The sequence below is a fragment of the Callospermophilus lateralis genome, chromosome 12 (assembly GCF_048772815.1).
Source record: "Callospermophilus lateralis isolate mCalLat2 chromosome 12, mCalLat2.hap1, whole genome shotgun sequence".
Classification (NCBI taxonomy): domain Eukaryota; kingdom Metazoa; phylum Chordata; class Mammalia; order Rodentia; family Sciuridae; genus Callospermophilus; species Callospermophilus lateralis.
Genome location: NC_135316.1, coordinates 53,645,978 through 53,658,413, shown reverse-complemented (window position 1 = coordinate 53,658,413; position 12,436 = coordinate 53,645,978). Strand labels below are relative to the sequence as shown.

General features: G+C 32.2%; 1 protein-coding gene across 3 annotated transcripts in view; it reads right to left on the bottom strand.

The window, feature by feature from the left end:
* Pcdh9 (protocadherin 9) overlaps positions 1–12,436 on the bottom strand; it is an 841,483-nt gene that overhangs the window by 303,391 nt on the left and 525,656 nt on the right. For 2 of the 3 annotated variants that reach the window (XM_076872549.1, XM_076872550.1), the window contains one exon: positions 507–708. In XM_076872549.1, coding sequence (XP_076728664.1) covers positions 507–708 — 202 coding nt within the window. The remainder of the gene's footprint in view (positions 1–506; positions 709–12,436) is intronic. The other variant, XM_076872551.1, reaches the window with a different exon arrangement.

The window sequence follows — 12,436 nt, the reverse complement described above, 5'->3', positions numbered from 1 at the left end:
TGTGGATGTGTGGAGAAGGAAGTTTCTGGTAGAATACACCTTATCAAACATCCAAAATGAATCCAAAACTCAAATAAAGAAAAAATAATAATACAAAGCAAAATTATTAACTCATCTCTTCACACTCTATACATATATGTACACACACATATATAATTGTTCTTTTACTATATTCTACTTAATAGTATTTTATGAATTCTAAAAAATGTGCTTTCACATTGTATATCTTTGGTATCAGCATATCTTGCAACTAATGGCTTCATTCAATGATACTTTTATCATTTTTCTTCTTTTTTAATGGTTCATAAAATAAAGATGAATCATAGAATTTAACAGCCAGTATATCAAGCATAATACACTTGATTTAGTTCAAAGAATATAACAATAAAGCCAGCAGAGAATGACTGAATGTCCATTTACCCGAACCCTAGGATCACTGTTAAAAACCCAAGTACACAACCAAACCAGAACAACGCCAAGGAGTCAAAGTGCTGAACAGGACTCACCAGAGTTGGGGTCGGAATTGCCGTCTGCCTCTGTCCTCTTGTCCGGAGAAGCCTGGTCGTAGAATTCGTCCTGTGGCTGAACCAGAGGAAGAGGGTGTGAGATCAGGGTTCCACTACCCACCGGCTCGTGGTCTCCAAGACCACTGTCACTGCAGCTTTCCTGGGAGCCGTCGGGGAGGTGAAAGGTAACACGGCGCTGCGACTACAAAGAAGATCACAGGACATGCTGATTAACACTCCTCCCACATAAAATGTTTTATGTGCACTGGAACACAAAATCAGACAACTTTCAATAAATGACACAGTATAAAACCAAAATAAGACTAGAGCAAAGCTAAGAACAAGCATTCATTATTCGCCATTTATTAGTTAATATACAATTAGCATACTACGAAAAAGAATTTCAATCTTGTATGATTCAAGATTATCAAACTAAAGCAAAGCCTTTGAAAAATGTAACAAGAAAAGCAAAATAGAATACTTATACCAGTCAACAAAATTATAGCAAATCTCTAAATAAGAAGAAATATGCAAATATATTTGCTGAATAGATCCGAATAAATGCATAAGTAATGCAACATTTTTTTTCTTTCAAATGATCAAGTACTGTGCTTACTTGAACTTTTTACAGCAATTTTTGCAATCAATATATTTCCTGCACTTTTACATCCTGTTTTTAAAGGGCAATTTTTATATCTAAACCAATACTGGAACAATTAATTTCAATTAGTTTAAATAACCAAGTTCTGTGAAGTTACAATTGATATTGTTTTCTTCATAAAATACTTTTAAAGAAATTCTTTTATAAAAATACTTTTCGTAAGCATGCTTTTGTGAAAAGAATGATATTTTTCCTTAGAGATTAAATGAGTAAACCATTATTGCCCACGCCCAGATATTTCAACCAGTTTTTGGTTTTGTAATATTCTAGTTGAAAAGTATTCAGAATATTATTTTGTATCTATTTGCAGCATGTCATTCTCAGTAGCAAGCTAAATGTTTATATGGTTGCTTCAATAAATGTTACTATTTTAATAAAATAAAAATATGCATTTCAGTACATATCACAGTTTATTTCTCTTGGTAAATATTCTTTTAGCTGATGTAATCCATGAGATATGAGAATATTTACAGCAAACTGGAATGAACACTTAGGCTTTAGGGAATTTCATGAGAGAAGTAAATTTGTGCTATACTACTGAGCTTAATTTTCATTCTGCTTTAACAGCCAAAAGACCTTTCAATATCATGCCACATGTGACCTCTTTTACTCAGATTTAATAAATTATGAATATATAAACAATAAAATATATGAAATATAAATACATAATGTACACTATCATAATTTTATGTTGCCTAATGTTTGTGTTTTTCAAGAGATTATTTACAGATTATATTCATTTCACAAAAAAAACCAGGAAGACACTGAGAAACTAATGCAATAGAGAGATATACTGCAACTCTATAAATGTGGTTTTATAGACTGACAATAGAACAGAGCCTATTTTCTATGAGTCACTGGTTCAAATCCAGCTCAGAGTCATAATGGAGAAGAGCTGATACCACTTTATTGCTGTTCAATGACCTGTGTGAAATGAGTTGATAGTTCAGTACATTTTTAATGAACTGATTCCAACATCACATAAACTATAATCATAAATGGTACTAATTGCATCCATTGTAGCACATTTCACCTTCATGCACAACTATCTTATGAGCATCCTTCCCCTCTCAAAGGTTTTGACACGTGCCTAGGTGAGTGCTATAGAAAAAGCAAGTCAAACATGTATATTAATATTGGAAGTATATTTTTTCTTACATAAGGAAGGTCACTTTTCCATTTTTATTGTAGTATTTCTGTTCTCATAAGAATTTAACCTTCTAGGGAAAACTGATATTTTCATTTTGTATTTCAATATGCTTTCAATCTTTCAGTATCCTTTTGTGGTAAAGTCAATATTGAGGACAATGAACAGATTATCCATTTTACATGACTATCAAACATGGCTTTTAAAATGACTATTCTGACAAAAAGTCCACAGATTTTAAAGTATCTTTGGTTTTATCCCTGCAGAAATTTCTTAGGTATAATTCAATGAGTAAAAAAGAAACAAAACATAAGATAAAACTAAAGGAACAAATTATTTTCTGATATTATAAAGAATTTCTTGAAGTTACATAAAATATTAAGAATTGTTAGAGAAAAATTTATATTAGTGACAGTTTTATAAATGTTGTTTCAATTACAATTTTTTGTTCAAATGTCCAAATATGCAATGCCAGTTATGCTGTAATGCAGCACTTCTTGCTGCATTAAAAATTGTTTTATTAAGCATATATTCTATGCCTGCTACTATGGTTCACTGAGAATAAAAAGTCTAACCGATTTTTCTAAAATGATTTCAAATATAGTTATTAGACTTAATCTCACATATTATTATTATACTATGATATTTCCTTAACATTTTATAAGTGTGAATTTAAAAATTATAAATTTCGTATAATTTATTTGCAAGGAGACTGTAAATTAGAATGATATAATGTTCAAACTACTGTGGCTTATGGAAATATTTCTTAATTAATTTGACGCAAAGATGTTTAGGACCTAATTGGCAGAATGTGCACAATTGATCTGCCTGATGGGAGGTGGGGGTGGTGATGCATATAGACTAAGAAATGATATATGAATATTATGGTATGAAGCAAATTGATCAAGCAAATCCATCATTAATGTATCATGATGATGATGGATGTTAGTAGAATTTTAATCTGAACTATCAAGGCAGATGTATGGAAAGGATCTAAGTAAATTGAAATTCAGACTATTTGGAAGAGTGAAGTCTTAGGAGATAGAGTGTCTGTGGGTGTCATAAAGGACTCAAGAGCACCTGTTTAGATTAGGGTGAAGAAAACCAAAGGGGATGTCAAACCAGACTGCCTGGCTTGCAGTCCTTGCTCTGCAGTGGCTGGCACAATTCAGGGAACTTTATCTTCTTGAATTAGTCCCTGGCTTTGAAAAAGGAAAAAAAAAAAAATAGTGCTTGTAGTGTTAAAGATCAAAATAGATAAAATAAGAAGTGTTCCAGATACATAATACTTGTCATACTATACATACTCAATAGAAGTTAGCTATAATTCTTTAAAGCTACAGTCTTTTAAACTTCTGGGTCTATCAATGTTTGGCTAGTTTTAAAGATATGATTCTTTCACACCAGAGAAAAAAGCATTGCTCTTTTTAGAAGAGAAATGTGAGAAGCACTGAATTTTGGCGTGCCTCCCAAGGGGCCTGTGAATCTGGTCAGCTCAGGGCCCTCTCTGAGGTGAGGCCACTCTTTGGTGGGAGTGAAGGATAGGGAAGAACAGTCTAGAATTCATGATTCCTCCTCAGAGAAAATGAAGATTTTCCATTATCATTTCAGGAAATCTAAAATTATTTGTATATTCAGAGAAAGAAAAAAGGGAAAAGTTTTTACTACTTCTGAGAATGTGGATTCCAGGCTTACCCTCATGGAAATATGCCCAGTCTAGACTGTAAATGTTGTCAAACCCTGTCTGCAGAGTAGGGGCAATGCTTGCTCAGGAGACTGCTTCAGACTTTCTAAAACTTGGACATTTACATTTTGTTTTCCTAAATCTATCTTACCCATTAAATTTTATCCCATGGAAATTATTGTTATTTCTATAATTATTGCATGTTTCTGGTTATTGGTTAAATTTCAATTTTGTTTACCTTGATTTATTACTGATTGGTTAGTTCCAGGTCACTGACTCCCCTGAGAAAGAATGAGATAAAAGAAAAGTAACTATTAAGACTGCTTTTTATTATTTTCTGTCAGACCTGCTGCTATGAATACTGACCAGGTAGGTTTTTTTCTTTTATTAGAGACTGCACAAGCTTAAAGTGCCATGTATACATGTATGAGTATGTTCAGGATCCACCAAGTCTGAAGGTCCACACGGGTTTGATGTGAGAATCATTAGCAAGCACCTATACTACACATTTTTCTTGACGTTTTGTAGAAAGGCAGATAAGAGAAAATTTAAAATGCTTAGGGAAGTTAGATTTTCCATGGACACTGTTCGTCAAGAGGCACAGAAATACTGAATCACATAAGAAATCTCACTTATTATTTGAATGTTTTTCTTTTCCATTTCTTACTGGTATAGCATAGCATTTACCAATGAATGATTCACATTCAAGTGTATGATTCAATGCTATTATGTAGAGGAAATTTCATGTGCAAGGTTTGCTGGTAAGTTCATTCATAAAATATTAAAAAGTTAGAAAAATGGAGAAATGCCTAGTTGATGATTAACAAATTATGTAATAGCATTCAATGAATATTGTAAAATACTTATATTTTTAATATTAATATGAAATTTTTTTATTAGAAATTGCTAATTGTAAAAATAAGATTAGCAAATGTTTTCCTAGTTCAATTGCTGTTGTGTGTAATATGTTTTTGTGTAAATATATATAATCTGATGTATAACTATGCATGTACCAAGTGTTTAAAATAATCTTATTTGAGTCAGGCATGGTAGAATATACCTGTAGTCCCAGCTACTAGGGAGGCTGGTACAAATTGAGGCCAGGCTGGGCAACTTGGTAAGACCCTGCCTGAAAATAAAAAAATAAAAAGGACTAAAGATGGAGCTCAATGACAAAGCACCCCTTAGTTCAATCCCTAGTATGCAAAGAAAAAGTGGAGTAGTGGGGGAGTAGTTTTGCTTGATCATGAACATGTTATTTTAATTTTATTATTTTGACCACACTAAAATTTCTATGCATTATGAGCCATTTTCTAGTTTGCAATTATTTCTCTTTATTACTTTGAGTAAATTAGAGCCCAATTCAAGGGAACAGAAAAGTCTGTCATATAGTAGGTGTGCTTTCCCTTGAGCTTAAGAATGCCAAACCATCTTCTGATCCCTTTGATTTTCTAACTTCCATTCTTTACTTTTTTAATCTTTTTAAGCATTGCAATAAAAGACCTTGCCATGTTCTCAAATAACACAATAACAACAGGACTCCTATGTTATAGCTAATCATTAAAAGTCTAGTAAATAACTTATCTAGTTAATGATTGACATTGAAAGTAAGTTTCTTATTAAAAATTATAAACTGATATTATAGAAATACAAAAAGGTACTTTGGAATTTTTTAAGTATTACTCTATTGGTAGAAAATTCTTTAAATATCTTCTCAATGAAATATTATCCTTAATCAATTTAGTTCTCTTAACCAATATAAGAAATAATATTTTATCTTCTATCTCTAAATCAACACACACACACACACACACACACACACAGAAATTTATTCTCAAAGTAGCAAAAAAAATCATCTCAAAGAGGATTATTAAAAATTATGAAGAACCGGAAACCTTATTTTAATACAAATATTTATAATATCAATTAGAAAAAAAATTGACCATATGTAATTTGAAGAGAACATACTTAAATTGAGATTTTAACAGCCCAATGTAAGGGTAACTATATTAATACATGTGTTATTTTTCATTTCCATTTTTCATTTATATTTTATTATCTGTAACTGGTACGTTGAGTTAATCTTGTATGTTTTTTATTAGAAGTACTTATGTTAAAACAATTACACTAATATAGAACTTATGTCTATTTTTAAAGTTGAAAATTTAATTTAGAGATTTAATATTCTATTTTAATCCATTACATTTTTTTTAGATGATGAAATAAGGTAGAGTGACTTGTCCTCATAGGTCATGACAAGGAACCAAACTAAAACTCATACTTTCTGGTTTCCAATATAAAACCATTAGCATTTCTGACTCATGTATTCATTTAACAAATCAACACTAAGCCCCTTCTGTATACTAGATGCTTTTCTAGCAACTAATAATACAATAGTGATGTATTTATCATTGTTTTGTCACTGTGAACAAAATATCTAACAATACCCATTTAGAGGAGGAAAGTTTATTTGGGTTCATGTTTTTATAGGTTTCAGACCATGGTCCTCAGACTCTGTTACTCTGGGCCTGAGGTGAGATAAAAAATCATAGCAGAAGGACATGGCAAAGGAAAGCTGTCTACTAGCTCATGGAAGCTCATGAGTAGTGAGAGCAAAGAGCAAAGGCACGTGACCAGTGACCTATTCCTTTTAGCCATGTCCCACCTGCCTACAGTTACCACCCAGTAGTCCTTTTAAATTATTAATCTATCAAATGGATGGATCTTAATCCATCAAATGGATTAATCCACCAATTAGGTTATAGCTCACATAATCTAATAATTTCACTTCTGAACATTCTAACATTGCCTAAAACATGATTTTTTCAGGGGACATCTCATATGCTGGAATATATAGAAAATATATCACAAACTTTACTAAAAATAGTATGCTCTAAAAAGCAGAATTTATTAAGCTACTTCCCATTAGTTCTCAGGGTGCTTTTGGACAGCTACTGTGTCACCTTTTCACAATATGATTCCCTTCTGATGCCTTCCAGATACACAGACTTAAGCAAGGTCACTTTACGAATAGGAGACTTTCACCATATTAATCAGCAGTAACCCATGCAGACTAATTTTTAAAAAGGTGGGGGAGTAAATGCTGAGCTTATGCCAGTACAATCCACAGATCTGTTGCCAGCCATAAATTGAAATCCATTGCCAATTTATGAAAATAACATAAGAATGGAATAAAAGGTAACAAAGACTGTTCTTGTTCTAATAGGCTATTTTTTTTTTTTTTTGACACAAATACATGATTTTTAATTGCATGTCCTTGGGTGTGTTTCCCCACTGCTGCGCCCAGTCTGGGTAGTTAGAGAAATGTTAACAGCCTCAAATATGGATTGATAAAATCAAAACCAGCAAGTGTTATAAAGAATGTATATAATTGACATTTTAGGATCTTGTAATGAATATTTCTTGAATTTGGATGGGTTAACCAAAATTGAAACAGAGATTCTAAAGGGAACAGAGTAGCAAGAAAATATCATTGTCCATCCTGCAAAAGGCTTTCCCATGGGAAAAGCTGTCTTTTTTTTTCACCAGTACGAACTTTTCAGAGAGTGCTGTCCTGATTCAGAAGCTGCAAAATGAAATAAAACAAAATTCCACTGGCTGCCAACTTTTTCTTCTTTCCTCTCCCAAAACTTACATTTTGGAATATTTGGACACAATGGGGTAAGATTCAATTTGTGTTTGAGAAAGATGTATAAATTCATTGATCATACATAATGATTATAAAGTTATTAGCAATATTAAAATGTACCCTTTTGATTTCTAATTTTGCTTATAGTATGTAAAGAAGGACTAGGGTACGGATGATACCTGGTCTTTTAAAATCAAGTGGAATTTTTAGGGGAAATGGAAAGTTCCCCCATACTGGACATTGCTCTGTTAACAGTTTGCTGCCTTCTGCTAAGTAACTTATCTTTCATTTTGGGACAGGGCTGCCACCTTTCACTGTAACTTGCTACACAATTGCATGTTTAGAATTTGAAGAATTTTTAAATAATGTGCATGAGAGTCACACATTGACTTAAACTTGGCCTATTTAATTTTTATTCCTTAAATGAAGGACCTATATATTTTTGAAGGCTTACTAGTGATGAACCAGCCTAATTTCACCTTAAGATTGGGAGCCATCATGTCACAAAGGCATGAAAAGTTAATTTCTGCTTCATTTAAATTACTGCGATTTCTAAACTTGCTTGGAATGCCTCCCCATCCCTGACCAATAACAACCCTCTCTGAAACCCTAATGGCGCCTAATAAATTCTGATGTTGGGATCTAAATCTACTCCCTAAAGGCTGAACCATTTAGACCATTAGCCTACTCCCTGCCTTTGTATTATGCTTGTCAAAATCCCGTTATCTGTAAGTTTTCAAGACACATCCATTTTGCAAATTTTTGTACTATAAAACTGCACTCCTAGAGAGCTAGAGTACTGTCTTCTATTCCCATGGATTTTGGGAAAGGGACAGTCTTGGCCAGTCAGAATTACAAGCTTGCCTTAATTTGATCTAAATTGGAGTCAGTGGTCTTTTCTTTGCATCATGGTTTAACACTAGAATGTTCTAAATATCTTTTAAGACTCCTCATAATGGGAGGTCTCATGTTAATGATATATGGTGATGTGATTAATATTTGATATTTCCTTTTGATTTCAGAATAATCTGAAAGAAAGTTTTTTTTTTTTTCCTCAAAAAAGAAAAAAAACATTTAAAAACTGACATCTTTAAGAAATCTGAGAGGTAATTACACTCTTAGAACTCCTTTTTTGTACGACCATGTTTCTATAATTTAAATGTTTGAGCAAATACAAAATAAAAAACTTTCTTCTACATCTTTTTTCCCTAGTGGGATATGAGAGAATGAAAAAGATTTGAATTAGCTTCTCTTTTAAGTTTGGGAAAATCACCGCACCCTTCAGGATCCTTTGGGGTCAAGAGAAGCAGAGAGTATTAAAAATTGTCTTCATTGTTGGTTATTTCACTTATATTCTTATTTAGTTCCTGCTATCTGAAATGTCCTGAACCTATTTCTTATAGTTAAATGTTGCCCAGTAGGAATGTAGTACTTTATCTGAGCATACAAAATATAAAGTGACTACATTTAACAGGAGCAGCTGTTCCTGAATCTACAAGCAGAATTTTTGCATCTATAAATTATATGTACAGAAATATGGAAGAAACAACTCAGCAAGAGTCCTATCCAATTTAGTTTTCTAGTTCAAAAAAAAAATCTGCATGATGGAGTAAGTTACCCTTATCATATTTGCAAAATCAGCTTGTAGCGATTTAATTAGAAATTACACTGTTATCACCACATTTATTAAGTAAATATATGGGAGTCACTGATGTAACATGTAGCTTTTTTTAAAAAGATGACCTTTTTTACATAATGATAAATCACTAAAAAACATATGTCAGACCTATCAATATTGATAACAGAAATGAAATTTGATTTAACATCTAGCATTCAAGAATTTATCTCAGCTAACTTTAACAGAATTAACAAAAGAGAAAATGGAAATCTCCCTATTGTTCCCCTTTGTTAATAATTCTCAATACACAATAAAACTTGTAAATTCAAAGCAGGTCCCTTTTTAAAAATTGAGTGGTACCTTTAAGACATAGTTCCAATTTTATATTATAATTAAACTCAGACCACAGCCCCTACCTTGACTCAGAAAAAATTTTAAGCAAGGATCACACACGAACAACACACACACTTCTCTTCCCTGGTGTATTCCTGAACAGGCTCACAATCATAATTACCTAGTCAGAATGAAAACTAGTAATTCAAGGCTATAGAATACTGATCATGTTATTCAAAGTTAGGAAAAGAAACAAAAATGGAGGGGTAGAAATGATCATGTTTAAAGTCTTCAACAAATGCCTTTACTGTACAATAAGGTTGTTCAAAGTCCCCATGAAGGATAGGTAATTTGCATCTAAAATGCACTATTATCTGTTTCAACTGACTTTGAGTCATGCATTGCAATTTAATTTTATATATATAACTTCTCATCTTTTTTTTTTTTTTTGGTAGCATAAAGAACAACATTAACTTCCATGTGGCGGTGCGTGGCTAGAACCCCTGTGACCTGGAAAGCTGAAGCAGGATGATTTTGATTCTGAGGCCAGCCTCTGCAATTTAGGAAGACCCTGTTTCAACATAAAAATAAAAAAAGAGCTTGGGGTATGGCACAGTGGTAGAGTACCCTTGAGTTTAATCCCCAGTACTATAAAAAATAAAAATTAAAAAAAGGATAAACAGATAGAGTAGAATAAAAAAATTAACTAGTCCTAGCATATACAACATCTATCTGTCACAGTCAGACCACAGATTGCAATTAATTCTGAGCCTTCGGTCATGTGTTCTTGAGCAAAAAAGGAAAACAGCAGTAGAATGATGCTCCTGGAGCATAACTTTCTAGTCTCTGATTCAAGGACATTGCCATATAAACAGTAATTATTAGCACAGGACCCACAAAACTGTTATGTTAAAAAGCTTAATCCTCTTCATCAATTTAGGGGGTGACTCTGTTACACAGAGAAAATGGACAGTGGGACATAGTATACAAAACATAGGTAAAGATACAAATCACAGTTACAGGATATGGAGACATTTCTATACAAGTTCAGAATATGAAAGTGATGCTATTGGATAAGAATTATATTCTCTCTTCCAGGCTGTCATATAAATATCCTAGAAATGTTTTCTAGAATTTTCTAGGGACAGGAAGTAGACTGGATATGAATGGGGCTTCCTTTAACTAAATAGACCACACACACAAAAAGCATCCTTGGAATTTCAACTGAAATCTTTGGTTAATTAATCAATGATATGAAAATGATAGATGGTGAATGATTTGATAGATAGATGGAAATTCTGACATGATATAGCTTTCCACTGCAAACTGTATGTGTGCATACACACACACACATGCACACACACACACACACACACACGCACATACACACACACACTAAAAATAAGAAAATTAAGCAAATATATTATTTGTTCTTTGTAATTGCATTGTGAAAATGCTTATGTCATGAAAGGCATGCATTTTCTTACTTTTTTTAGTTGTCCCAAAAAACATCAATGAAAATATAGTTTGTAACTGAAAACTTTTGATGTGGAATTTATAATTCTCAAGTCATATTTCTTTTTTCCCCAAGTCATATTTCTTTATTGCATGTGAGGAAAAGAAAAAGAATTTTTAAAATGTTGATAAAACATATACATCTGTGTATACATATTTGTATATGAATCCATGTTACAAAACCTGTGCACAAACACCAATACAGACAGACACATTGCCCTTATCTTATACCATGGAATTGTCCCTTTTTAGAGAATGGAATTGTAAAACATGACTGAGATTATGAATAAGATCATTATTTTTATTAATGTTGAAATAAAATTCAAACTATTGGCTCAATCTAAGAAAGCTTAAATTAATGTAGGTAAAGTAAAAAAAAAAAAAAATTTTTGGAGTGTGGCACTGATGCTAAATATTGAGCCCAGGGCCTCACACATGCTAGGCAAGTGCTCTACCCTCAATCTACAACCAACCCAATGTAGGTAAATTCTGATACCACAAGTTACATTTTAAAAAAGTTTTTGTGAATATGTTAGTACCATATGATGCATAGTCTAATCAGTTGTCAAAAATTGCTTATTTAGGAATGATATTTCATTGAGTGTAGAATTTATCTTATACAACTGTGATTATCAAAGGACAAAAACTTTTATTAAAGTAATAGAAATTTTATAGATCATCTACTGTTTTCTTCTAAGCCTTATATACTTAATGATCTAAATGTTATTACAGTGACACCACTATATTTTAAACAATCTTGGAGTATGTGGTTTTGAAATGCTTTGAGACCCTACATGATGTTACTGTGGACAGCTTGAAAGTACCAACTCTTCACCTTTAATGAGTCAATTTTATCTTTTGAAACTGCTAAAATATATTTTTAGTCATGCACAATAGCATTTTTAAAAGGACATATTATAAAGTTATGTGGCACATTTTCTTCTGTAGCTTAAAAAATATATGTGAGGATCATTATAAAAGTGGAGTGCCAAAACATTTTGAGAAATGACAATATTAAGTGCAACTATGAAAAAGGGCAAATTTGAAGGACAGCACTCATCTAAATGCATAATTTCTGTTCCTTAAATAAAGATCAGTCTCAATCTTATTCAGCTTATATGCAGGAATGTTCTTTTTGGGTCATAAATTTAGTAATAATAGTGAGGGCAGTACAGAATGAGAGAATGAGATGAATGGTGATGGACTTTATAAGGACTTTTGAATTATAGAAATCATAGAAAAAGCTTATGAAATAAGTTTCCAACATACATATTGAGCTGAGACATTTGGATACGGAAATAATATTAAAATATTTTTAAGTAT